Source organism: Macaca nemestrina, chromosome 15 (genome assembly GCF_043159975.1).
Source record: "Macaca nemestrina isolate mMacNem1 chromosome 15, mMacNem.hap1, whole genome shotgun sequence".
Classification (NCBI taxonomy): domain Eukaryota; kingdom Metazoa; phylum Chordata; class Mammalia; order Primates; family Cercopithecidae; genus Macaca; species Macaca nemestrina.
The window spans coordinates 103,862,378-103,889,537 of NC_092139.1; the positions used below are offsets into that span (position 1 = coordinate 103,862,378).

A 27,160-nucleotide genomic window follows, 5' to 3' on the forward strand; every position below is an offset into this window, starting at 1 on the left:
ACTGGGGCACCCGGGGAAAGCTTGTACATGTCTGTCTCAGGCTGAGCACAGGCATGGTTTCCATCTGCGAGTCAGAGCCTGGGATTGACACGGGACACTTGAGGCTGCCTAGTGTCAGAGGGGACTGTGTGCAGATTGCGAGAGGATCAGCGAACAATGGACAAAGAGAGACATCCAGACAGCAAACACCCCCATCCAGTCTGTCCTCACATTTTGCCCAGACTCTGGCAAGAACTTCCAGAATGGTCTTCTCTGTGCCCCTGCCCCTGTCCCTCCCATGTCCTGGACCATGCTCCACACTGGGCCAGGTTGGGCTTTAACAATATAGTTTCTTTTTTTTCATATACCCTCACTCTGTTGCAAGGCTGGCATACCATGGCATGATCATGGCTCATCGCATCTTGGACCTCCTGGCCTCAAACTATCCTTCCACCTTGACTCCCTGAGCAATTGGAACCATCCGTGTGTGCCCCAATGCCTCGCTAATTTTGGTTTTGTTTTTGTTTTTGTTTTTTGTAGAGAGAGGGTTTCCCCATCTTGCCCAGGCTGGTATCAAACTCCTCAGCTTGAGTGATCTGTTCACCTTGGCCTTCCAATGGGCTGCAATTACAGGCATGAGCCACCGTGCCCACCTAAGAACATAGATTTGATCGAGCACCTGCTTCCAACACTCCAATGGCTTCCCAATACTCTTAGCACAAAGATGGAGGCCATGATGCTGCCTAAAGTAGCCTGTTGTGGCCTGGGGTCCTGTGAAGGAAGAGCCAGAGGCAACGTTCTGGTGCAGAGGGTTTGTGTGGGAAGTGATTCTAGGAGCAGAACTGTGGATCCAGGAGGGAAGGAGGAAAAGTTGACACAAGGAGAGGTTTTTGAATAGGTCATGCATGTGGGCAACGAGACCTTCTGAGGTGCCTTCAAGAAGCATCCTCAGAATCTTTGTCTCCAGGGAGGAGAGAGGAAGGCCTTTATCCACTGCTGCTATCCCCATGGACTTGACTCAGGGGACATTAATTGTCAGTATTTCCCTGTGGTGGAGCCTGCGGGCACCTCAGCTGGAGCCCAGAGCAGGAGCAAGAGACAAATGGGATGTACAAAATCACCCCAGAAACTCCCCTAAGTCACTCATAACGTGCATCCGGGGCCTACCGAGTCCTTTCTGTGTAGCATCCTGCAGAATGTTTGCCTCAGTCCCTCTAACTCTCCATCAGCCAAGGTTTCCTTGACCTTCGATTGACTCATCTACTTCTTCCTGAAGAAGTCAGCAGAGCCACGGACACCCACTTGCTGGCACCCGAACCGTGTGTTTTACTTTTTTGTCAATGCTTCATCAATTCTTGGATTATTCACATTTTTTCATAGATTTTTCTTGGGCATTGCGGGTACAAACACTAAGTGACTTGTTCAGCGATCCATCCACCCCTCTGCCCCGAGCTCTTATTGTTGAAAGTCCATCATGCTAGCTGCATTTGATGCCATCCCACTGTAATGCCCATGTCACTCGATATTCTTTTAGTTGCAAAGCACAGAAACGGAGTCTGGTTGGCTTGAACAGGAAAGAAGATCCAGTAGGTGCAAACTAGGGCAATTCAGGGGATAGAAGGAAAGATAAAATCTACACAATTCAGGAAGAACAGTAACCAGGGAAATGTCCAATATTAGGAAAATGTGGTTTGACCCTTGAGGCCTCTGCCACCAGCTAGCTTAAGTCCACACACTGTGAGTCCTAGTGTCTCTGATTAAAGTTTCACATTCCCAAAAGATGAATAGCGTGGTCAGTGACTGTATACCTGGACCAACCATTCAGGTCAGGGTATCTGGAAGGGGGCTGGGTAATAGAAACACAAACCCTAGAGAGAAGTCTTGGGTCAAGCAGCCACCTGAATTTGTGCCTACTGTATACACTCAATCCCTAGATACGGCACACACATGTCCTCTTCTCATAGAAACAAAAATGACTCTCTTCACCTGTTACGGATCCAATTACCCCAAGGACGACAGCAAATGCACCTGTCACTTCTCCAGCTGGAGCCACGCCCACAGCCTCCACCTCCTGCATCCTCAACTTCTGTCATGGAGAGGAGGGACCCAGCACGCTGTCCATTTTTCTCTTGGTCCACTGGGGGCTCCTATCCCAATTCTGAAAACCCATTCTGAAAAGCCAGGCTGCCCTGGGAATAGAAAACTAGAGGTAGATGTCTGCTTTCTACAGTCAAAGATGTCAGCATTTAAGGCCCAGAGATGGAACAAAATTCTTTCATGAGAGAACTAACTATTCAACATCTGTTCTCCTCTTCCTAGTTCAGGAGGTTGGGGTGAACAATCTGCAGCTTCCAGTCAGTCTTTTGTGTGTGTATATTTGCAGGAAATGAAGAGGTGGGGTTGAGGCTACAACCACCACTGACCATTGCTGCCACTATTACAAACCTTTGACTGGTTTTTTCACTCAAACTTCCCCTTACTGATCGGCAAATTCATCCTTGTGCTGTCTGAACTCCTTGGTGGTCCTGCCTCAGTAAGGTTGTGGGATTTTCTATCAACTTTTACTACTTGTTAGAGTATTATGAGAAGCAAACCTCGATCCTCCTGTCCTGTGTGTCACAACAACATGAAGTTCTCTCGATAATCTAATAAATAAATCCAACCCGGTGACCTCAGTGCTATCTTCACATCAAGTAGCCTGAGAAGCCAGGTGTGGTCAGGTTCAAAACCACTGTTGTCAGCCTTGAGGGGGGCATTCTCAGCTACTAAAATTCCTGGAACCAAAATCCCAGAGTCATAGGTACTGAAAACAAAACTTTTGAAAGTGATTCATTGTATGTAACCATAGAGTTATCACCCTCATCATAACTGCTTACTGTCCAGGTTTATAAATTCTGGCTATCACAGGAAATGAGGTCAATTCTAGGTATGGATTCAGAGCATAGCACATTCTAAAGGCAGCTCCCAGCCTCTGACACGGAGTTGAGTCCCCTTTGGGCCATTTCCATGGGGTCTAAGGCTGTCACTTCCGGGGGTGAGATTCACTGGGCGCCAAGTGGTCAGCCTTGATGACGAGTTCCAGCCAATCAGCACCAAAAGCTCAGGAAGCTACTAGCTACAGATTCCTGCCTTGTGGGAGCTAGGCACTTCTCCCAGGCCCTGCCTGCGCAATGAGGTTAACCGTTTAGCTTCTACAGATGTTTTCCTCACTTTAATAGTAAAAACACACCCCTAGGTGGAGATTTTATATGGCAATAATACGTGTAATATGTGTTAGAGCAGAGAGATGCTAATCGCATGTGCCAATCCCAGGTCCACCTTTGCACACTTGACCTGACTGGTACCTTATGAATATGCATGCCCAGCTCCCATAAAGGGAATTCCCCACAGGCACTAGGGGCCTTTGAGCAGCTGCTCTGCCTCTCAGAGCACTTTCACTTTGCAGTAAACTTCTTTGCCTACTCTTGGACATGCTCTCAAATACTTTTGTGCAGCAAAGTCAAGAACCTCAACTTACCCAGCAACAACAGCCTCAGAAGAAATGTGGGACTGCTTATCTCACTACCTTCCCTCTCTCTCGCTTTCTTTCCTCTGTCCCCTCCTGCTCAATTTTTCTCCTTTAAATACTGAGGGACTCAAGACCCTCTTTGGAAAAAGCGTGGGCCCCACATCCTACAGTGACTTGTGTCTGTTTCTCCCAGGTGCATCCTCAACCTTGGCCGAATAAACCTCTAAACCAATTGAGAACTGTCTCGAACGCTTTTTGGTTTACAAGTCTTGGCTCCTCTCTGAGTTGATGGATGAAAGCCACTGCCCTGCCCCCTTGTCTCAGTTTCCTCACCTGCAAACTCAGATCATGATCCTGGTTTATTGAGGGGATGATCATAAGACTGCAATCAAATGGGGAAGTAAATAAATGCATTGCAAGCTACAGCGAGCAGTTCCTGTGCGATCACCTTCTGTTCCTCCCTCAAAAGCTGGTGTGTGTGTATAGGGTGGTGGCCAGGATGTCCCATGGACATTTGTCCTGGATGAACTAGGACCCCCTGGAAGGGCCAGGTTGACCTCTATTGTCCAGCCCCACTCCAGCCCTTCTGCCTCGGACAAAGCAGAACCGTTTGACAGCAATCCAGCTGCGTGACTTCTCATGTGAGACTGTGGCCAAGCAGTGGACTTAGGCCCCTCCCTTCGAGGTGTCATGGGAGTGGGGCACAGGGCAGTGGACTCCACAGGGACAGATGCTGGGAGACTTCTCAGAGGAGGCAATGCCGTAATTGAGCTCTGAAGGATAAGCCTGATTTTTCAGATGGTGGAAGCCAGTGCTCCAGATAGAGGAACCCACATAAGCAAATGTCCAGAAGCCACATGGGCATGGCATTGAAAAACAGTCATAGAGTTCAGTATTCAGTAAGCACCTGGTAGGTCTGAGAGGTTGTGCTAATACTGATAGCACGGGGGTGAGTAAAGCAGGCACGCTGGGAGTGTGGGGGGCACTGGAAGGGGGGGTAACTGGAGGGTCCCACAGCCTGTCAGTGACAGATGTTTCTTCCTGAAGATCATAGCAAACCCCCCTGAGGATGCGAGGCAGGTGGGTTGATGAGAAGGTCCTGGAATGTCGGGTCTGGGGTTGCTCCTGTAAGTGCAGCAGCAAGGAGAGTGGGACTGGGCTGAAGGTGTTGCTGGGGAGCAGTGTCTTTAGTGGGTTTGCGTGATCACGAGCTGCTGAGAAGTTGTGACTTGGTTTCCATTTCAGGCTCTCCAGGTGGAAAAGATTAAACTTTTAAAGTTATAAAATTGGGCATTTTACCCATTTTTATTTCCTTTCTTTTTTTTTTCATCTTTGATCATCAAGCTGCTGAGTTTCCACAGGGCACAGGACTGCCCAGTCTCCCTGCCAACTCCTTGGGACCTTCTTCCTAAACTGTGGCTAATGGAAGGTGAGGGCAGTGATGTCTGAAACCTGTAGGTGTTTCTCTTAAGGGGAAGATTCTTGTGCTCCGTGTCCTCTTCTGTTCTTGGGGCTGGGATGTGTGGGTGGGCACCAGCTTCCACGTGGAAAACAGCAACTCCCTCTGAATGGCAACCCCTGGTCGACCTTTGGGAGCAAAACCACCTGCCACTGAAACTTCCTAGCAACGTTGGTGTGAATGTCTCAGTTCGGCAATCTCCTATATCGTTGATTGAAGATATTGGTATTTCGGAGCTCTTTGTTATGGCAGCCTGACATTGGCAACCTAACTAACTCAAGGCCCACCCCTCGGTTCCATCTCCACCCTTGGCTCTGAGCCTCTTCCTCCTTCCGAATTCTGCCTTTGTGACCATCTCCTTTGGGCTGGTCAAAGGGCATCATTTGGACTACACCGTGTTGGTGGTGGATTGTTGGTAACTTCCCCTAAGCAGGAGGATTTTGCAGCTGGGTTTCTCTGCCTGGTGGTTTTCAAAATTAGCTCCTGGAATTTCTAAGCACCCACATCATTGTTAACTGAGCGCTGTGCATGGAAGAGCCTGGTGGGAAAGGGAGGGGAGTAGAGTTTTGAAGTACATTTTAAGACTACATTGTGAGATGAAGACAGAAAGAAAAATAATGTTTAAGTCCATTTCAATGCTGGGATACTCGGTTACAACTCCAGTACATTGGGAGGCTGAAGCAGAAGGGTTACTTGAGGCTAGGAGTTTACGACCAGCCTGGGCAACATAGTGAGACCTCATCTCTACCAAGAAAGTTAAAAAATTAGCCAGACATGGTGGCACATGCCTGTAGTTTCCGCTGCTTGGGCTCCTGAAGTGGGGGGATTGCTTGAGTTGCAAAAGTTTGAGGCTATAGTGAGCCATGATCCTGCCGCTGTACTCCAGCCTGGGAAACAGAGCGAGATCCTGTCTCTTAAAAAAAGTGGGAGGCAGGGCACGTTGACTCACGCCTGTAATCCCCGAGGCAGGCAGATCATGAGGTCAGGAGATCGAGACCATCCCGGCTAACACAATGAAACCCCATCTCTACTAAAAATACAGAAAAAATTAGCCGGGTATGGTGGCGGGTGCCTGTAGTCCCAGCTACTCTGGAGGCTGAGGCAGGAGAATGGCGTGAACCTGGGAGGCGGAGCTTGCAGTGAGCCGAGATTGTGCCACTGCACTCCAGCATGGGTGACAGAGTGAGACTCTGTCTCAAATAATAATAATAATGATGATGATGGAAGCCATGGCCTGTTGTGTGGCCTAGGGGAAATGATTTCATTTTCTAAGTCTGTTTCTGGTCTGTACATGGGGATAGGAGAAACATCAAGAATACTAGAGGGTGCACGGAGAAGATGAAAATGTAACCAAGAATCGCATTTTAAGAGTTTATTTATTTTTTTGTTTTTGGTCTTCTCTCTTTGTCCATTTCTTGTTTTGCTTTCAGTAATGTGTGAATCTTTGGTCTCCTTTTCTATGAGGAACTCCCCTTCCATGCACTGTATTTTATTTAATCATGTGATTGCTTAGAAATTCCAGGGAAGAAATCTTGAAATCATCCAGGAAGCTACGGAATTACCTCACGGCTACAGTGAATTTCCAACCCGGCTGTCCTGGAGATGCCCCCAGTCCGTATACCAGATGGGGCAATAACTCGAGATGGTCATTGGACAAGTCGCTGGCACCTCTTCACCCCTCTTGCATGGCTTTCATATCAAGTTTCCCTTTTGAAACCCCTGCCCTCAGCTCAAAATCTGAAATGGTTTCTTTAAGACACTAGCTTGACCTCATTCCCCGATACGGGCTTTTGGAATGAAGTCACTTTCCTTTCACTGTTTCTCATCCTTGTTCATTTGCCTTTGCAAGCAGTGAGCAGCTGAAGTTTTCTGCAGTTACAAATGGAGATCATGCAGACACCGTGATTGCTCACTGCCCTGTATACAGAGTGAGTGCTCAGAAAAATGGATTCTTGTTTACTGAGCATCTACTATATGCCATGCATATTCCCCACCCTGCCTGAATTTATTCTCTTAGAAATTCTGAGAGATAAATTCTATGATGTGCTTTATTCTACAAGCAAGAAAACTGAGTCATGAAGCCAAAAACTGGGGCAAATTCCAGCTGTCTGATGCCAAATATCCTCTCCAGGTCATGGGAGGGAGGGATATCTGGACGGGACACTGGGACACTCTCTGTGATGACAACATTTCAGGGCAGCTTTTGCAAATTGCTGGACGTGGGGTCTGTTTCGGGAGCATGTTAGTCCTTGATGCGGGTTACAGTTGGTCATCACCGGCCCAGCCAGACCCAGCTCCCTGTGGCCATCAGCCATAGAACAGGTGGGACTTGGGCAGCATATTCTGGTGGTATTTAGAGTTCTGTGATTCATCTTGAGCCAACAGGGAGAAAGTGAGGAAGAAAATTACATTTTCAGAACACTTGAGAGATTTTGGGAAGTCACTTGCTTTGGGGGAAACAGGATGGTCCAGAAAACAAAACAAAACAAGAACCGGAAAGGCCTGGCTAAAGCCCAGCTCTGCCTCTTTCTGGGTAAGTCATTTCACTGCACTTGAACTTTCGATTTTTCTTCCGGGAAACCAGGTTAGTAAATATTTTCATGACAGGGCTCTTGTTGAAACTCGTATAATTATGTGAGTAAAAATGTTTAGCAAACCTAAAAAGGCTCCGGTGCTATTACTTTTTTTCTGCAAAGGTTGTGTTTGAAAGAACTTTTAATTTTTAAAATTGTGATAAAATATTCCTAACCTAAAATTGATCATATTAACCATTTTTAAGTGTACAGTTCAGTGGAATTACATTCACTGTTGTGCAACCATCATCCACATAACTGTTTTCTTCTTGCAAAATGGAAACTTTGTATCCAGTAAGCAATAACACCTCATTCTCCGTCCCCCAGGCCCTGGCAGCAAAACTGAAACTTTGTATTTACTAAACAAGAACTCCTCATTCTAAACTCCTCATTCTCTACCCGGCCCCTGGTCCCTGGCAACCACCTCCCCGCCAAGGACAAAGGGAAGACCTCTCTTTGAGTAAAGTTAATTCTTCACAGAATAAGGTCTTTTGGATCCAGTCCCACTTCTTTTTGTTCATCTACTGGGTTTCTACTCTACTAATACTTTGCAAGTGATGGTGGTGACCTGCCCTTGAGTGAGGTGCATCTTTATCAAATGCCTGCCACTAACGAGCCTCTGAGATGACTTTAACTCACGTGCTCCTGGAATGAAGAAGTAATGCAGCGGATCTATGATGTACAAAACATATTTAATGTTGGCAGAAAAGTGTTTGCATTTGTAAAACAGCTTTCCATTTGATTTCTAGTTTTTACTCTCAAACTATATGATTTCCACAGGAGAGATCTAATTGAGCCCATTTTACACATGAGTAAACTGCCGCTCTTAATCATCTGACTTTATTGGTAAGGGGATGATGCACATGTGCTCCCTAAAGCTCTGAATAAGCTTACCGCACACAAGGCCATAAAGAACAAAGACATGCTGCAAAACGATGGGCAGCACCGGGAGTGGTATTGAAAGACTTTCCTCGGTTGAGAAGGAAGCTTGAGGAGCATATAAGAAAGCTCTGTGCACTTGCAGACAGGATTGAGCAGGTCCACAGAGGCTGCACCATCCCCAGTGTGGTGTTCAGTACTGCAGGTGCTGCTTCTGACGTCCTGACCATCCTGGCCTGGCTCTGGCACCCATGACAGAAGGAGCTAGTCTGATGCTCTTGAAAACTGGCATAGTGCTGGGAACAGCGGTTTCTGTAAGTGGTATTAACACCAGCATCATAGAACACTCAGTGACATTTTCTGAAGCATCCAAAGCCATCAGCCTGGTCATAGGCAACACTGGCCTAGTGAAGGGGATGCAGGAGTTTGTAGGTGAGAACATCCTTGACTTTGTTTCCTTATCTGACCATGTGTACCAAGTTGCAGAAGACATTGGGAGGGCCATCCGAGCCATCAGACGAGCCAGAGTCATCCCTCCCTTAGTGGCCAATGCCATGCACCCTTTGGCAACTTGACGAGTCTCAGCTGGAACTGGTGCACAGGTGGAGAGAGCTGCTGAAGGCACTGCTCTTGCAATGAGCAGATGAGCCTGGGTCAGGGGTGCAGCCACCAGAGGTGCCTTCCTTCTACTGGATATGGTCAGCCTTGTGTGTGAGTCAAAGCACTTTAATGAAGGGGCAAAGTCTGAGTCGGCTGAGGAGCTGAGGTGACAGGCTCAGGAGCTGGAGGGGAGGTTAAGGAACGCCTGGGCGACAAGAGCAAAACTCTATGTTAAAAAAATAATAGATAGATAGATAGATAGATAGATAGATAGATAGATAGATAGACAGATAGAGATACAGATACATATACATATACCTGAGGCTGGGTAATTTATTTTAAAACATGATTTAATTGGCTCATAGTTCTGCAGGCTTCATAAGCATGGCTCCAGCATCTGCTTCTGGTGAGGGCCTCGGGAAGCTCACAATCATGCCAGCAGGGAAGGGGAGCTGGCATGTCAATGGTAAGCATGGGAACAAGAGGAGGGAGGCAGAGCTCTCACACTCTTTTAAACAATCAGATGTTGCATGAATTGAGTCAAAACTCACTCAGCTCCAAGGGGATGACGCTCAGCCATTCATGAGGAATCTGCCCCCATGATCCAATACCTCCCACTAGGGCCCCTTCCAATGCTGAAGGTCACATTTCCTCATGAAGTTTGAAGGGGACACATATTCAAATCATATCATTCAACACAACCCCCCCATCACATGTTCTTCTCACATTGCAAAACACAGTCATCCCTTCCCAGGGGTCTCCCAAAGTCATAATTTGTTCCAACCTCAAGTCCAAAGTTCTAAATCACATTCAAAGACCCCTCCTTCCAGCTAGGGGCCTGTAAAATCAAAACAAGTTACTCCAGGATAAAATGGTGGCATAGACATTGCATAAACACTCCCATTCCAAAAGAAAGAAGTCGGCCAAAAGAAAGAGGCAACATGCCCCCATGCAAGTCCCAAACCCAGCAGGGCAGACGTGAAACTTTAACTCTCCAGAACAATCTTTGAATCCATGTCCCATACCTAGGGCATGCTGGCACAAGTGTTGGTCCCCCGAGGCTTTGAGCAGCTCTGCCCCTGTGGCTTTTCAGGGGGCAGCTGCTGTGGCTGCTGCTACAGATGGATTACAGTTGAGTGCATGTGGCCTTTCCAGGCTCAGGATGGAAGCTACTCGTGGCTCTAAAATTACGGGATCTGGAGGGTGACTGCCCTCTTCCCACAGCCTCACTAGGTAGTGCCCTGGTGGGGACTCTGTGTAGGCGCTCCTACCCTACCTTTCCCCTCAGCACTGTCCTAGTAGATTATCTCTGTGGGGAATTTGTCCTGCTGCAGGCTTCTACCTGGGCACCCAGGCTTTTCCACAAACCCTCTGAAATCTAGATAGAAGCTACCAAGTCTCCTTCACTCTTGAATTCTGCACACCTGAAGACCTAAACCATATACGGAAGCTGCCAAGGTGGCTTGCACCCTCTGGGGCGGTGTCCCAAGCCACCTTTAAACTGAGGGTGTAACTGGAGCAACCAGTAGGTGAGGAGCAGGGTCCTGAGGCTGAGAAGGGGACCAACATCCCAAAGCTGGGCCCTTAAATCATTTTTCCTCTCTGAGTTGTTGGATGAAAGCAACTTCCTCTCCTCTTGCTTCGGTTTCCTCATCAGCAAAATCAGATCATAATCCTGGCCCATTGAGGGGATGATTATAAAACTCAATCAAATGGAGAAGTATTTGCAAATGGAATGTATTGCAACGTGTATTGTGCAGTCCCTGTGTAATCACCTTTTTGTTCCTGCCTCACAAGCTGGGTTATGTGTGTAGGGGTGGGGGGAGGTGGCCACGATGCCCCCAGAGATGTTTGCTGAGGATGAAATAGGCTTCCATGAAAGGGTCAGTTTGGCTTCTGTGGTTCAGCTGTCTTTGAGGCCCTTCTGCCTGGGGCAAAGCACAAAAGTCCAACAGCAATCTGGTTGCCTGACTTCTTAGCCATGGAAGTGTGGTGAGCAGTGGTCTCTAGTCCCTCCACCCAGTGTGCCTCGGGAGTGGAACATGGGGCGGTGGCCTCTGCTGGGGAGGATGCTGGGGGTTCTCTGAAAGGAGGCAATGCCTGATTTTGTCATTGAAGGATGAGCATGATTTTTCCAGATGGTGGAAGCAGGTGCTTCTGGCAGAAGACCCCACATAAGCAAATGTGTAAAATCCACAAGGCATGGCCTTCAACAAGAGCAGGTCTGGGGCGGTGGCTCATGTCAAGGTGGGAGGCTCACTTGAGGCCAGGAGTTCAAGAGTAGCCCAGTCAATATAGTGAGATCCCATCTCTAACATATTTTTTCAAAAAATTAGCTGGGTGGCTGGATCATGCCTGTAGAACCAGCTACTCAGGAGGCTGAGGTGGGAGGATGGCTTGAGCCCAGGAGTTTGAAGCTGTAGTTCGCTGTGATTGTGGCACTGCACTTCAGCCTTGGCTACAGAGTGAGACCCTGTCTCCAAAACATAAACAAAATAACCCCAACAGCATTACAATAAATATACAATAAGCATCCACACGGCATGTGTGGGAGACTGTGCTTATGCTGATGGCATGGGCAGGAGGAAGGCAGGCATCTGGGGAGTGTGGGTGCACGGGAGGACAGGGAGGGTCCCACAGGCTGTCAGTGGCAGGTCTTTCTTCCTGAAGACCACTGCAGACCCCCAACCCTGAGGATGCGAGGCAGGTGGGTTGGATGAGAGGGACCTGGGTGTTTCGTCTGCGGCTGCTCCTCTAAGTACAACAGCAAAGAGGGTGGGCCTGGACTGAAGGTGGTGCTGGGGAGCAGCCTGTTTGCTGTGCTTGATCACGAGTTGCTGGGAAGTTGTGACATTCACCTTCCCTTTCCAATTTCCTAGTTATCTGGGAGGCCAGAGGACGTGTCTGGTTATTACACAGGTGCACAGCTGGAGATGGGATCCACAAAGCTCGGAACAGCTGGATCTTGCTCAGTCTCTGTCAGGGGAAGATTCCTCGGTAAGTCGGGGACCGTTGACCTGCCCCCATCTCCTTATTCTCAACAATAGCTCCATGAAGGAAGGATCATTCCGCTTTTGTAGATAAGTTCAGAGACGTTAGTAACTGGTTCAGATCAGACAGGAAAGCAGTAGCAGAGTCGGGATTTGCACCCAGGCTTGAGTCTGATGCTCCCTCCCTCCTGCTGTGCCCTTAAACAGTAGAGAGAGGCCGGGAAACAGGTCAGATGGGTTCACAAAGCTCCCTGGGCTCAGCTCTGGTTTAGACTGTGGAGACACAGCTGGGGGACCCCAGAAGGAAGGTCTGTGTTGGGGGTGCCTGACTCTTTAGGAAATTTGAAGGAACCAAAGAAGGTGGAGGTGGGGAGGTGACCCGGACTCTGGTCTGTCCTTATGGCCTGGAAACACCCAGGCTGGCCCCAGGGTGCTGCTGCTGAGGCCCAATGGGAACGACAAATTTATTTTGAGATACAAGGAACCTAGAGGTCATCTCACCACCCCCCCCAAGTCTGAGCACCAACTTGTGCCAGGCCCTGTGGGGAAACTGAGGCCCTGGGAGGGGAGTGACTTGCCCAGGGTCCTGTGTCTGGAGGCTGAGCAGGTAGCTCGTAGGACTCCACGTCTCTGGCCCTCACCTCTGTCCCTCTCTTCAGACCTCTGGGGGGATGGAGAAGAAACAGGCTGTGCTGTGTCCCTAATGGGAAACGTGGCTGAGACAGGGGAGTGAGAAGGGCATGTTGTGGAATAGTGTCTGTGGCATGATGCCAGCTTTGCAATCAAGAGATTCAAGAACCACACTGTGGAATTGTGGATATAACTACAGGAGTGACAGCTTAGATCTCTGTGTTTGTAGAAGCAGAATCAAACCTGGAAACTCTTGGATTATCAAAATTACACATTTTTGCTTCTATATCAGAGTCACAAGGCCAGATGTTGGCCTCCCCTCTGCCCTCCAAGAGCTGTGTGACTCTGGGCAAGTCACCTCCGCTCTCAGCCTGAGTATTCTCCCCTCTCAAAAACCTGATAGAGCTGCCAAAAGTACATGAAATCGGGGGGGAATTTCTGTGAAATCTGAGTCATGGTCTTCTTTTTCTTCACTAAGAAGAGATGCCCGTCAAGATAGAAAGCACTATGGCTGTGGCTTGTAACCCCAGTGCTGTGGGAGGTAGAGGCGGGAGGATCACTAGAGGCTGGGAGTTCAAGACAGCCTGGAAAACACAGGAGATGCTGTCTCTATGAAATTAAAAATGAACAAATTAGCCCAGCATGGTGGCGTGCACCTGTAGTCCCAGCTACTCAGAGGGTTGAAGGAGGAGGATCTCTTGAGCCCAGTAGATCTAGGCTGCAATGAGCTAGGATGGCGCCAAAGCACTCCAGCCTGGGTGACAGAGCAAAACCGTTTCTCAAAAATGAAATGAAAATGGTGATTTCTCAGGAGGACCACACTGTGTCGACCCTCTATTCCTGCCCAAGGAGGAGGCCCCGCAGTGACATGGAGGGTGCTGCTTTGCTGAGACTCTTTGTCCTCTGCATCTGGTGAGCTTGGCTCAGAGTGCTGAGGTGGGAGGGAGGTCCCCGGTCTGGGCTGCACAGTTGGGCAGGGCTTGGGCTGGGCCTGGGCCATCTGGGTTTCTTTCAGGAACCAAAGTCCCTTCCCAGAATTGACCAACCAGCAGACTCGCCCAGGGAGAACCTGCTGTATCCTAGTCAAGGCTAACGGGCAATATCCAGCCTCAATTCTCAGCAGAGGCCCCAAATCAGGGTCTGAGCCAGGCCAACAATGACCAAAGAGGATGGGATCCTGGGTGCAGCTCCTCACAAGTGTCGGGCGAGTCTGAGGCCTCAGCTCTCTCTGCCCTCCTGCTCCTCTGCTCTCTCCTGGTCCTCCTGTGTCCTCATGGATCATGAGATGGCTGTCCTGGCCCAGGGGGTCATACAGTGAGCAAAGCAGGAACAAGGGGAAGGGAACCCCCTCTCCTGTCACCCCTGTCCCTTATAGCAAGAAGCACCCAGACACCCCTCTGCATACTGCCCTGGTGAGCTGCTGCCCAGGACTGGGTCCCCCTTCTACCCTTGCTGCGTGGGGTCCCAGAAGACAGACATCTGTGTGTCTGAACCCTGGGATAAAGGCAGGAAGGGGAAAGAGGGAGGCGAGTGGCTTTTGAGAGGGGGCTTTTGTATGAGAGCTGGAGGATGGAACCCCATCAGGGGGCCCGGAAACCACTGAGCTGTTAAAATAAAGGCTGCAAACAAAGACCAGCTGCTGGAAGTGGGTGTGCCAGGGAGGGAGCAGAGACACACGGTGAGAAAAGAGAAATGGTAATGCCTGGAGCCGCCCCTGACTGCGATGGGCCTGAAGCCGTATTATTAGTAGTAATTATAGTATCATTATTAGTCATTTTCATCTTATTTGTACCCTCCATCTCTCCTCTCCACCTTTTCCTAACATTCTATCACCAGTTTTATGTCTTCCATTAGCAACTTTGTAGCTGTAAACAGTTTACTTACAACTTTCTCATGCCCTCAGTAGTACCCAGTATTTCTTGACTTCTCTCTTTAAAAAATGACGATATTAATCCTTCTCCTTCCTTCAGTGTTTCACATCCCAACTGCTACCTTTGTACTTCAAATTTTGTACTAATTGGTATTAATAACAAGTATATTTAGTTCTCACATTTACATGTTGTGTATATGGTTTTTTGTCCTAAAGAAGAGACTACTGAGAGCCAGTGAGACTGAGAGAATGGGCATCTTCACGTACTGCTAGTTTGAGTGTGAATTTGGTACAATGTGCATACAGAGTGACTGTAGGTATAAAACCTAATTCTACTCCTACGAATATCTTAAGGAAATAATCTCAAATGTGAGCAAAGTTTTAGGAGAAGGAGGATGTTCTTTGTAGCATAAATTACATGAAGAATTAGAAATACCCTAAGGTCCATCAGCCAGAGAGGACAGCAGAGGGGACAGGGCAGCACCAGGAGGGCTCGGCAGCCACAGCAGGGGCTGCGCCGGCATCTGGCAGGATCCAGGTCTTTGTGGGACAGAGGACCTTAGAGAAGCGATGGGGACACAGGCTGTCCGCTGCAGCAGCAGTGAATTCACCAAGACGAAGAGTTGAGCACAGAGTGTGAGACACGGATTTGCAATGAGGAGTCATTTCCCATGAGCATGTATACAAGACTGAATATTGTATATTGAAGGGAGTAGAGCACAGTCATTGAAGACATGGGGTTGAAGCAGAAGTCCTGGCTCTAGCACTATTGTGAAAACACGGGCAGGTTCCCTAACTTTTGTGGATTCCTCTGTGTTTGAAAGGGAAGGTGGTACCCATCTCCCGGGCTGTGTGTGATCATCGAATGAGACACATGTAAGGAGCCCTGCACATCACAGACACGCAATACACACTGGCTATCATCAACCAGTTATCACACATGTTCCCAGGCCCGGGTCATTGTCAGAACCTTCCTCCCCATCTCTATTCCTGTGTATGGACTCTGTAGTTTTCTGTAATGATCAGGTGGCTGCCCCTCCTCTGATTATCTTCTCCTCATACCCCAACAGGACAAGCGGACTTTTCCTTGCTGTGGGAGTGAGGGCAGAGGAAGCTGCAGTGAGGTGAGTGTCTGTAAATAGCAGGTGATGGGGACTCAGTGACAGAGAAACAATCTGGGTTAGGTTGGTCTTGACATTTGCTGCCACCCTAGAAGGATGTGCAGAGCCCCGGCTGCTCAAGCCTCCCTCTGTCCACAGGTGGCTCACATTCAATCCCACAATTTGTTTTCTCCTCCTCAAGGGTGCAGCAAAACCATCCAGGTGGGACAGATACAGGAGATCCTCAAGGTAAGCCCCTCAGTGACCCGACTGCTGGCACCATGGACCCAGGTAGGCTCGCCTCCTCTTCCCTGGCTGGTTCCCACTCGCACCTAGCACGGAGGGTGGTGCCTCCACAGCTGAGTGAACCCCAGAGGAACCCAGATGGACAAGGAGGCCAATGAGTCTGCTCCAAGCCCCAAGAGAAGCCGCATAGAGTCCCCCGACCCAGGGGTCTGTGGGGCCATCTGCATCCTGACTTCTCCTCGGGGGGGCACGGCCCAGGAGCCCACTTCCTCTCTACCCTGGCACTAGCAAATGTCTCAAGTGGGGCAGGACGGCCTTGGGGAAATGGAACCAGCAGGGGAGGGGAGTGGGGGGAGAGCAGGGTCCAGGAGGGGAGGGCTGGGAGAGCAGGTTGACCAGCAGCCCCGACCTGTCACCTCCCGCTCTGCTCCCAGCTGACCCTGGGTGTTTCTAGCCGAGGCTGGTCCCCTCCCTCCAGCTCTTGCCCTGCACCAGCCCCTCTGCTCTGAGTGGCCTTGTGGGAATGTATCAGGCCTGATCCAGCTTCCAACTTAACTGGAACCCGGTCTGGCCTTTGCCACGTCCCCTCTGTGTGACCTGGCGCGCCTTACCTCCCCTCTCCTGTACCATGAGAATAATATTTCCCCATGTTGTCTTGAGGATCAAATATGACACAGCTATCTGGCCTGGCCGGTGCCTGCCACACGGTAGGGCCTCCCTAAGGGCTGCTTCCCATCCCCTCTACCTGTCCCCTGTTGATTCCAGGTGGAAGGCACCCAGTCCTCCCAGCTGTGTTAGGGGCACCCGCCCTGCCCTGCCCACCACAAGCGCCTGCTGACCAGGGATGACTGCCCCGGGCAGGGGTTGAGTCCAGTCATCTAAAATACCCCTGGTCAAAGAAAAATCTGAGGCCCAGTAGAATTTTAAAGAGTTTATTTGAGTAAGAAAGAATTCTTGAATTGGGAAACAGCAAACTGGAGGAGGCTTCGTGCTATGGTGAAAAAGTGTGGGAGACAATGTTTAGCGGGTGAATATGAAACTGCAATAAGGACATGACTTGATTGGTTGCACTTACAAAACTTCCTGTTTTGGTTTACTTTGTTGGAAAATCCCTGGTCACATTGGTGTTGGTGAGTTTAGGGAGGTCTCCGAATGCAGGTGAGACCGGACCTTAGCCTTGCCCAGGTTTTTGACATCCAAGAGAGAAAAAGGTTAAGTCCAAGCAAAAGCAAAAGCAAAAGCAAAAGCAAATCAGCTTTTATTGCAAAGCGGACGCTCAGGCTCGGGGGTGGGAGTGCAGGCGGACTCAGAAGAGCCAGTCGGGCCCAGTGTGGTTTGGGGTTTCTGCCTTTGCTGGTTTATTAAATTAAGGGGTGGAGTAAGCATGAAGATTTCTGGGAAGAGGTGGGGATTTCTTGGAACTTGGCGGGGAGGGGTGGGTACCACACAGTTTTGTACCAAACACAGGCATACATGGAACTGCTGTGGCGCGGGTGGGGGTGGGGTTTAGTGAGACAAGGAGGGTATGATTGAGTGTGAGGCGAATCGTGAGTCCGACCCAGCACTGAGTTGGATCTTACTGGTCTTCGCCGGATTGGCCACTTCCTGTTTGTCAGGGTCCTGTAGGCCTGTCGCCTCCCCCTGTCCCTGCAGCTGGTTTCAGCAGCTCCTTCTGTGTCTGTCATGGGAACCAGCTGCCTGGAGTTCTTGTTTCTTCTATGACCTCCCAGTATTCCCATCTCAGCATGGCCCGCTGTCAGCTGGCTGCTCGTGACTGGCCGAGGTTAAGTTTTGTTTGTGTCTAACAGAAGCGCCCATCTGATGTGACCCCAGTTCAGTTTCCCACAGCTTGCAGTTTAAGGGGGGTGACAGCCGTTCTCAAGGCCTCGTAGGTATTGTTTGCCCAGGAATGTTTCAGAGCTGGATTTTGTTTTAATTTTGCTTTTATATCCACCAGCCCCACCCCACCAAGAAATATACAGATTTAGTGCTGGAGGTTCCTTCCATCCAACCCTGGGTTTCCTTCTTCCTTTTGGTGAAGAAGGAAAAAGAAAAAACAAGACAAGTCCTCGCCCAGCCGAGTCAGCACTGCGTTCATTTCCCTAAGCCCCATTTCCTTAGGATGGCTTCCTCCCCTCACTGAGTTGCAGTGGCAACCAAGTCAGCTCTGCTCAGGAGCCGCCCTGTACAGCAAACTGGGCTGTGCTGAATCCTGTCCAAGACCAGGGGAGGGCAGGGAAGATTAGAAGCCAGGAGCTCCTAGGCCACCCCGGATTCCTGGGCTGGGCTGGGCTAGGGGGCCAAGGAAGAAACTGTCCCTCCCAAACAGGATGATCTGTGGTTTAATACCAAATCACAGGCATTTTTAAAACACAAGGAGTCTTCGAAGCAATGTCAAGCAAACGTTGGCCTTGGAGTCAAATCCTGAGCTTCCTGCTTGCTGGTTTTGGGCGGTGACTCTCGCTGTCTGGATTTTACTTTCTTCTTCTGTGAATTAAGAATGAGGCCCCTTGTGTGTCCACAGCAGGAAACAATTTTACATCATGTCTCGGTGCACACACAAATACATACTGGTCCCCAGTCCATTATCTGTAATTCCATAATTTCCAGATCCCTGCAAACCACACATTTTGGGGGCAGCTGACTTCAGGAGTAATCCTGCTCTGTACTGACTCGAGTTCTTTGTAGGCCTACCATTATTTACCCCATTTAATGTGAATATTTGCTTGTTTCACTGTTGAAACATGTGTGGGTTTGATTACGGGGAGCAGTCTAGCCTCTGCTGGGAATGGTCAGGAATATACCATATGCACCCCGTGTCCTTTCTAAAATAGTGAAAATTCGGAATGCCTAAACACATCTGGATTCCAGGAATTTACATTAAGGGATATATATTTGAAATAACTCACAAAAAACAATACTCATCCCTGCTGTGATTGCTATATTCTGATATTTTCAAATCGATTTTCTTTTCAAAATGCTGCTCTTGAACCAATAAACTAATTTCATAACCCAATGATGTGTTGAAACTCACATTTTGGAGACACAGGTATAAAGTGTTTGACACCCAACAGGCACGTGGCAGATAGAAGTGATCACTGGGATGTTTCCTCTTCCTTGGCCTGGAAGGCTCACTTTGTGTTGGTTCTGAGCTGAAAAGGATTCATTCCTCCCCAAAGCACCGTGGCACTCCCCTGGTGTTTCAATATTCTCAGGCTGCCATGGTAAAATATCACAGGCTGGGTGACTTCAACATCTGGTTTTTCTTTTCTCACACTTCCAGAGGCAAGAAGTCCAAGGCGAAGGTGCCGGCAGGGTTGGAGTCTGGGGAGGACTCTCTTGCTGGCTTGTGGAGGCTGCCTTTGTGCTGTGTGATCACGTGGCTTGCTTGTGTCTCTTTCACTTCCTACAATAGGACACTAGCCCTCTAACAGGATTAGAGTCCTACCCTTGCGATCTCATTCAGTCTTTTTTTTTTTTTTTTTTTTTGAGACGGAGTCTCGCTCTGTCACCCAGGCTGGAGTGCAGTGGCCGGATCTCAGCTCACTGCAAGCTCCGCCTCCCGGGTTCACGCCATTCTCCTGCCTCAGCCTCCCGAGTAGCTGGGACTACAGGCGCCTGCCACCTCGCCCGGCTAAGTTTTTGTATTTTTAGTAGAGACGGGGTTTCACTGTGTTAGCCAGGATGGTCTCGATCTCCTGACCTCGTGATCCGCCCGTCTCGGCCTCCCAAAGTGCTGGGATTACAGGCTTGAGCCACCGCGCCCAGCCCTCATTCAGTCTTAATTGCTTCCTTAAAGGCCTGATCTCCAAATATAGTCACCTGACTTTAGGGCTTCAGCATATGAATTTTGGGGGCATACAATTCCCTTGATAGCACTGATGACTCCATCAAACGTATCCCACACCACAGCTGTCCTGGAAAATTAACACGTAACCATCTTTTACACAATGGCTGTTATCTCCTCTACACTTTCCTCCAACCTGATCCTTTTTTCTTTCCAACTAGAGAGCAACATTTCTCTTGAGGATTACCTTAATTATTTCCAGAAAAACGTGAGCCCACAGGAGCTGCTACTCCTGCTGAGTGACCATAAAGCCTGGGAGAGAGTGGTGGCTACTGCTGAACTGCCCAGGTAACCTCCATGGGGTTATCTCCATTGGGAACCCTGGTGATGCCACCCAGATCTCCCTTGGGCTAGTTTTCCCTGACAGACACACCTCCTCCAGGCAGGCCCCTCTGCTGGGCTTGAGGATGACCTTCTCGGCAGTCCAGGAGGAACATTTCCTCCCAGTCCTTCGCTGGCAGTGAGTAGCCTCAGGCTGAGGGGACAGGAAGCCCACAGGGACAGGGTCATTTCTGCCATCTGCTGGTGATGGGAAATTTGTGAGTTACTTTCCCACTTTCAGCCTTTCTTCATCCATGGAGTTTTACTGTGAGAAAAATGAGATCATGCATGTAAAGTACTCAGCATAATGACTGACACATAGTAGGTGCACAGTTAACGTTAACATCTTACAAGGTTGGTGGAAATAGACCAGGGTCAAGGGTCTTCCTCTTGAAGTCCAGCAGCACTTCCTTTGGGACAAGTCCGAAAAATCCTGACTTAATTGATGTGTGTTCCTGGGGATGCTGGCTGGGGCCTTTTTTCTCATCTGAGGAATTCCATAAACACGGCAGGACCCTTCTGCTGGTCCAGGATGCTGAGAGGCTGGAGTGGAGTTGGACAGCGATGGGTCTCTTTCCAGCTCTGTCTGTGCCCAGTCCCTGGGCTCTAGGCTTATGTCATGGAGACTGGGAACTGTCATCTGTCCAATAGAAATAGCAAGTCAATGTCATAGGAGTATGGTGAAGGCCTTAGAGTGAACTCCAGGTCAAAGGTGGGGAACCAAGACCAAGATCCTGGCCAAAGGCCAAGAGAGACCAAGACCAGTGTCAAAGCCTGGGGTCAGGATGGAGCAAGAGTCAGCCTTGGTTGTAGGACAAGTAGGAAGGTTGAGGCACCAGGGCTGGGACTAGGGTGTGGCAAGAGAGGCACCAAGGGCTTGAAACTTAAGGAGGTCATGAACTTGCAGAGGATATGTGAGTGGGAGAGGAATATTTCTTCTCTGTCGGGATGATCCCAACACTCATGGACATAGAGGGTCATGGTTGCCTGTGTCTCTCACACCCTGCCTGGGAACTGGCAAGTTCTGGGCTACCCTTTGGGACCTTCTTCTCTTCTACACAAAGAAGCCCCTGACGATGGCAAGCAGTATGCCTTAGTGACCATCTCCATAGTAGAATGAGTTGCTGTCAATGTATATAATTTCAGGGGTACTGAGCAGACTCACAAGTCCCCAACCAAGAAGGAAAACACTTCCTCTACCATCTTGTCCCAATTCAGGTCTTTTCAGCGTTAGCAATTTATATAGATGGTTCTGAAAGTGTCCCGAGTCTTCTAGAGGTTCCATAAAATTGCACACGGCCTTGGCGTGCGCACAGGTGAAGCTGTCACTGCTAAGGCATCAGTTAGGCTGGTGACATCTGCGAGTGAGACCTGGAAGGTTGGGGGTGCAGGGGGCAGGTCAGGAGGCGGTAAGGTGGCTGGAGAGTCCATGTGGAGCCAGAATGAATACCCAGATCTCCCACTCCGGTCAACTGGGGCAGTGCCCAGACCCAGTAGCCTTCAGCCAGGTGAAAGGGCATGAGGCCTTGGAAGGGAGCAGACGCCGGGCAAAGTGAGCTCCTGTCTCTCTGAGGTTTGGTTTCGTTTGAATTCAAAGTACTCAGAGGTAGCCAGACTGCAATGTCTGAGGGCACCTTACCTTTGACGCCACCTGAACATTAATGGGGATTCCTAAAATCATCTTTAGATTTTATAATTCACTAGAAGGATTCATATAACTCACTAAAAACTGCTATTTCACGATCGTGGTTTATCACACAGAAAGAACACAGATTAAAATCAGCCTAAGGAAGAGACACACAGGGCAGAGTCTGGGAGGGCTTCAGGTGTGAAGCTTCATTGTCCTCAGGACGCTGTGATCTCCTGTGTCAATGTGGGACAAGACACATGGGGTGCTGCCAACCAGGGAAGCTCACCCAGTTAAGGAAACATTCCTGTGAATCACATGAAATCAGGAAGGAAGCCTTTATTCAGGGTGGTTGTTACAGGGGAGGGAGACCGAGTCCAGCTCCAAACACAGTAAAGACAGAGCGGGAGTCACAGCCAACACCAGGGTGAGGGGCGGCAGATGGAACAGGACTAACAGGAGACACCAGAGTGGGATGTTCCTGCCAAACTGGCCTAACAGGATTCTCGCTAAAGGCAGGTCAGACACTCACCCATCAACGGTGGGAGTGAGGAGCATGATCAGATAGCAAAGAGTGCTCAGACAGCAAGCAGGGAGGACCCTCCCTAAACCGACTTGGGGAGATTCTTGCTGAGCTGGGCAGTGCAAGTCCAGCAAGCAGTGGGTGGGTGTGGAAGGCCAAGGTCGGCGCCTAGTGGAGAAGAAGCTCTGAAGCGCCCCGCTGGAGCTGGTCAAGCAGAAAGTCTTTCTCAACCCATGCCTTAGTGTCCAGAATATTTGCTGGGGTTGGATCACAAGCTGCCCTCATGACTGACCTGTAGTCTCCAGCCCCTCCCTGAGGTCTCACACCTTTAGTCCCCAGGTCCTCTGGAAGTCAGGAAAGACACCAAATAGCCCCAAACCCCATCATCCATCACATTGCTGTACTGTCCCGTGGCCAAACCACCAGGCAAAGAAAGATGTTCCTACCAGGCAGGACACTCCAGGAGCCTGGAGATCACTTCCCAGGAGCTGAGGACAAAGGGAAGGCCTCTCTTTGCGAAAAGTTCATGCTTCACTTTGCTACCATCCTGGGAATAAGGTGTCTTTGTCCCACTCTCACGGCTCTTTGTTCATCTGCAGAGTTTTCCCCTCTCCAAACACTTTGGCAATCACAGTGTTGGCCTGCCCTTGAGTAAGGAGGCATCTTTATCAAACACCTACCACGAAAGAGCATCTGAGATGCCTTTAAGATATTTATTTCCATATGGAATAAGTACTGAGGGGTATCTATGATGAACAAAGCATGTTTGAGCTTAAATTCTCTTCATTTGTAAAATTTGTTTCTATTTGATTGATAGTGAGAGCTCTGCAATTTACACAGGATAGAGATCGCATGGAGCCGATTTCAGACAGGGAAACTGCATTTCTTAATCCTTTAAACTTTCCTTGTGCAGGGATGAGGCAGATGAGCTCTATAAAGCTCTGAACAAGCTTATAAGACACATGGTCATGAAAGACAAAAACTGGCTCGAAGAAGTCCAGCAGCACAGAAAGCGGTTTTTGGAAGAGTTTCCTCGGTTGGAAAGGGAGCTTCAGGATAAAATAAGAAGGCTCTGCGACCTTGCAGGTGAGGTTCAGAAGGTCCACAGAGGCACCACCATCGCCAATGCGTTCTCCAGCACTCTCGGCGTTGCCTCTGGTGTCCTGACCTTCCTCGGCCTGGGTCTGGCACCCTTCACAGCGGGGAGCAGCCTTGTGCTCTTGGAACCTGTGACGGGGTTGGGAATCGCAGCCGCCTTGACCGGGATTACCAGCGGTAGCGTGGAATACGCCAAGAAGTGGTCGGCACAAGCCGAAGCCCATGAACTGGTCAACAAAAGCCTTGACACCGTGGAGGAGATGAACGAGTTTCTGTATCACAACATACCCAACTTTATTTCCTTACGTGTCAATCTTGTCAAATTCACAGAAGACACTGGGAAGGCCATCCGTGCCATCAGGCAAGCTAGAGCCAACCCTCACTCAGTCATGTCCCAGCCTCACTCCACCGGGTCACTGAGCCAGTCTCAGCTACAAGCTTTGAAGAGATGGAGAGAGTTGGAGAAATGGAGAGAGTTGGAGAGATGGAGAGAGTTGCTGAATCCCGCACCACGGAGGTGATCAGAGGAGCCAAGATCATCGATAAGGTCTTTGAAGGCGCCCTTTTCGTGCTGGACGTAGTCAGCCTCGTGTGCCAGTTAAAGCACTTACATGAGGGGGCAAAGTCAAAGACAGCTGAGGAGCTGAAGAAGGTGGCTCAAGAGCTGGAGAAGAAGCTAAACATTCTCAACAAGAAGTATGAGACTCTGAGCCAAGAACCGTGACCACGGGGCAGGGCAACCACCAGGGGAGATATGCCTGGGACGGGCCAAGACAAAATGCAAACTTTTTTTTTTTTTTTTTTTTTTGAGCCATAGTCTTGCTCTGTCGCCAAGTTGGAGTGCAATGGTGCGATCTCAGCTCACTGCAACCTCCGCCTCCTGTGTTCAAGCAATTCTCCTGCCTTGGCCTCCCAAGTAGCTGGGACTACAGGTGCCCACCACCATGCCTAGCTAATTTTTGTATTTTTAATAGAGATGGGGTTTCACCATGTTAGCCAGGATGGTCTCTATCTCCTGACGTCTTGATCCACCTACCTCAGCCTCCCAAAGTACTGGGATTACAGGCGTGAGCCACCGCCTTTGGCCCAAACCCAAACATTTTATTAGGGGGATAAAGAGGGTGAGGTAAAGTTTATGGAACTGAGTGTCAGTGACTTTGGCATTTCTGCAGCTGAGCACAGCAGGGGAGGGGTTAATGCAGATGGCAAGTGCGGCAAGGAGAAGGCAGGAATTCTGGAGCCTGAAATAAGGGAAAAGTGGGAACGGGAAAGTGTGGGGAATGGGAAGAAACAGTTTACTTTAGACTAAAGAATATATTGGGGCACCCAGCATGGTGGCTCATGCCTGTAATCCCAGCACTTTGGGAGGCCGAGGCGGGCAGATCAAGAGGTCAGGAGATCAAGACCATCCTGGCTAACACGGTGAAACCCCGTCTCTACTAAAAATACAAAAAATTAGCCGAGCATGGTGGTGGGTGCCTGTAGTCCCAGCTACTCGAGAGTCTGAGGCAGGAGAATGACGTGAACCCGGGAGGCGGACCTTGCAGTGAGCCGAGATCACGCCATTGCACTCCAGGCTGGGTGACAGAGCGAGACTCCGTCTCAAGAAAAAAAAAATAAAAAATAAAAAAAAGGAATATATTGGGGGAAGAATAGAGGGGAGGTGTGCAGGAACCAGCAATGAGAAGGCCAGGAAAAGAAAGAGCTGAAAATAGAGAAAGCCAAAGAGTTAGAACTGTTGGATACAGGAGAAGAAACAGCGGCCCTGCTACAGACCCACCCCCAGGTTTGATGTCCTTCCAAGAATGAAGTCTTTCCCTGGTGATGGTCGCTCACTCTGACTTTCCAGCATCCTCTCTCCCTTGTCCTTCCGGGCGTGTATCTCAGTCAGCCAGTGGCTTCTTGATGATGGTTGTTGGAGTGGTTGTTGTGTGACGGTCCTATCTAGGTTACTAAAGGGTGTATGTCCCCTGCTTGAACCCTGAAGGGCAGGAGGTGGGCCATGGCCATGGTCCCCAGCTGAGGAGCAGGTGTCCCTGAGAACTCAAACTTCCCAGAGAGTATCTGAGAACCAATCAATGAAAACAGTCCCATCTCTCTTACCCGGTAAGTAAACAGTGAGAAAATTAGCGTGAAAGCAGCTTAGCATTGGGAGGAAGCGCAGATCTCTAGAGCTGTCCTGCCGCCGCCCAGGAGTGCCCTGTGTGTGAGTCCTAATAAACTCACCTACTCACCAAGCTGGACTTGTTCGAGTCAATTCTTTGGTCTCGCAGCTCCTTCCAAGCTTTGGGGGCCATCAGTCTCAAGTTTTTCTCGTAATGGTGGTGATGGTGGTTGTGACGGCAGCAGAGTCGTGGGGGCCTTGGCAAGTAGCCAGTGATCTTCCAGACCAGGGGACACTGATGGACCGATGAAGTTCCAGGGGAACTCGAAATGCTGTGTTGGAAAGAGGTTAATTTGGGAAGAAATAAAAAAACGAAAGGAGATGCCAGGAACAGGTCAAGGAACCTTGAGGTGTGTCCAGGAGTTGAATCCCACGTGTGGTCACCAGACCTCGCTTCTCTGAGCCTCAGTTTCCTCATCAGCTATAGAAGGGGGCTGGACAAGGTGATATCTCAGGTCCACCCGGCTCTCTCCATCTTGTATTCTGGAGACTTGGGTCCAATCAACATGAATGGCTGTGCCTTTGTGGTGCTGATGGAGGCTACCCTGGGCTCTGACCCCCTCAGTAACTGGGACCATCCTTGTGTGTCGCATTGTCCAGGCTGGTATCAAACTCCTCAGCTCGAGTGATCTGTTCACCTTGGCCTTCCAATGGGCTGCAATTACAGGCATGAGCCACCATGCCCACCTAAGAACATAGATTTGATCGAGCACCTGCTTCCAACCCTCCAATGGCTTCCCATTACTCTTAGCACAAAGATGTAGGTCATCATGCTGCCTAAAGTAGCCTGTTGTGGCCTGGGGTCCTGTGAAGGAAGAGCCAGAGGCAACGTTCTGGTGCAGAGAATTTGTGTGGGAAGTGATTCTAGGAGCAGAACTGAGGATCCAGGAGGGAAGGAGGAAAAGTTGATACAAGGAGAGGTCTTTTTTTTTTTTTTTTTTTTTTTTTTTTTTTTTTTTTTTTTTTTTTGAGACGGAGTCTTGCTCTGTCACCCAGGCTGGAGTGCAGTGGCCGGATCTCAGCTCACTGCAAGCCCCGCCTCCCGGGTTTATGCCATTCTCCTGCCTCAGCCTCCCGAGTAGCTGGGACTACAGGCGCCCGCCACCGCGCCCGGCTAGTTTTTTTTTTGTATTTTTAGTAGAGACGGGGTTTCACCGTGTTAGCCAGGATGGTCTTGATCTCCTGACCTTGTGATCCGCCCGCCTCGGCCTCCCAAAGTGCTGGGATTACAGGCTTGAGCCACCGCGCCCGGCCCAAGGAGAGGTTTTTGAATGGGCCATGCATGTGGGCAATGAGACCTTCTGAGGTGCCTTCAAGAAGCGTCCTCAGGGCCGGGCGCGGTGGCTCAAGCCTGTAATCCCAGCACTTTGGGGGGCCGAGGCGGGCGGATCACAAGGTCAGGAGATCAAGACCATCCTGGCTAACACGGTGAAACCCCGTCTCTACTAAAAAATACAAAAAACTAGCCGGGCGAGGTGGCAGGCGCCTGTAGTCCCAGCTACTCGGGAGGCTGAGGCAGGAGAATGGCGTGAACCCGGGAGGCGGAGGCTGCAGTGAGCTGAGATCCGGCCACTGCACTCCAGCCTGGGTGACAGAGCAAGACTCTGTCTCAAAAAAAAAAAAAAAAAAAAAAAAAAGAAGCGTCCTCAGAATCTTTGTCTCCAGGGAGGAGACATGGAGGCCTTTACGTGTCCCAGAGGTTCTGGCACATTGTCTCTTTGTTCTCATTGGTTTCAAAGAACCTCT

General features: G+C 49.6%; 1 protein-coding gene across 1 annotated transcript; it reads left to right on the top strand.

The window, feature by feature from the left end:
• The first annotated feature begins 6,899 nt into the window (after positions 1–6,899).
• LOC105464554 (apolipoprotein L1-like) lies at positions 6,900–26,734 on the top strand. Its single transcript, XM_071080525.1, is given in 9 exon segments — positions 6,900–7,479; positions 11,878–11,995; positions 13,468–13,530; positions 15,559–15,612; positions 15,791–15,879; positions 19,843–19,969; positions 23,066–23,625; positions 23,628–26,334; positions 26,678–26,734. Coding segments are annotated over 8 exon segments (1,428 nt in total). The 5' UTR covers positions 6,900–7,409; the 3' UTR covers positions 23,975–26,334; positions 26,678–26,734.
• Positions 26,735–27,160: the final 426 nt, after the last annotated feature.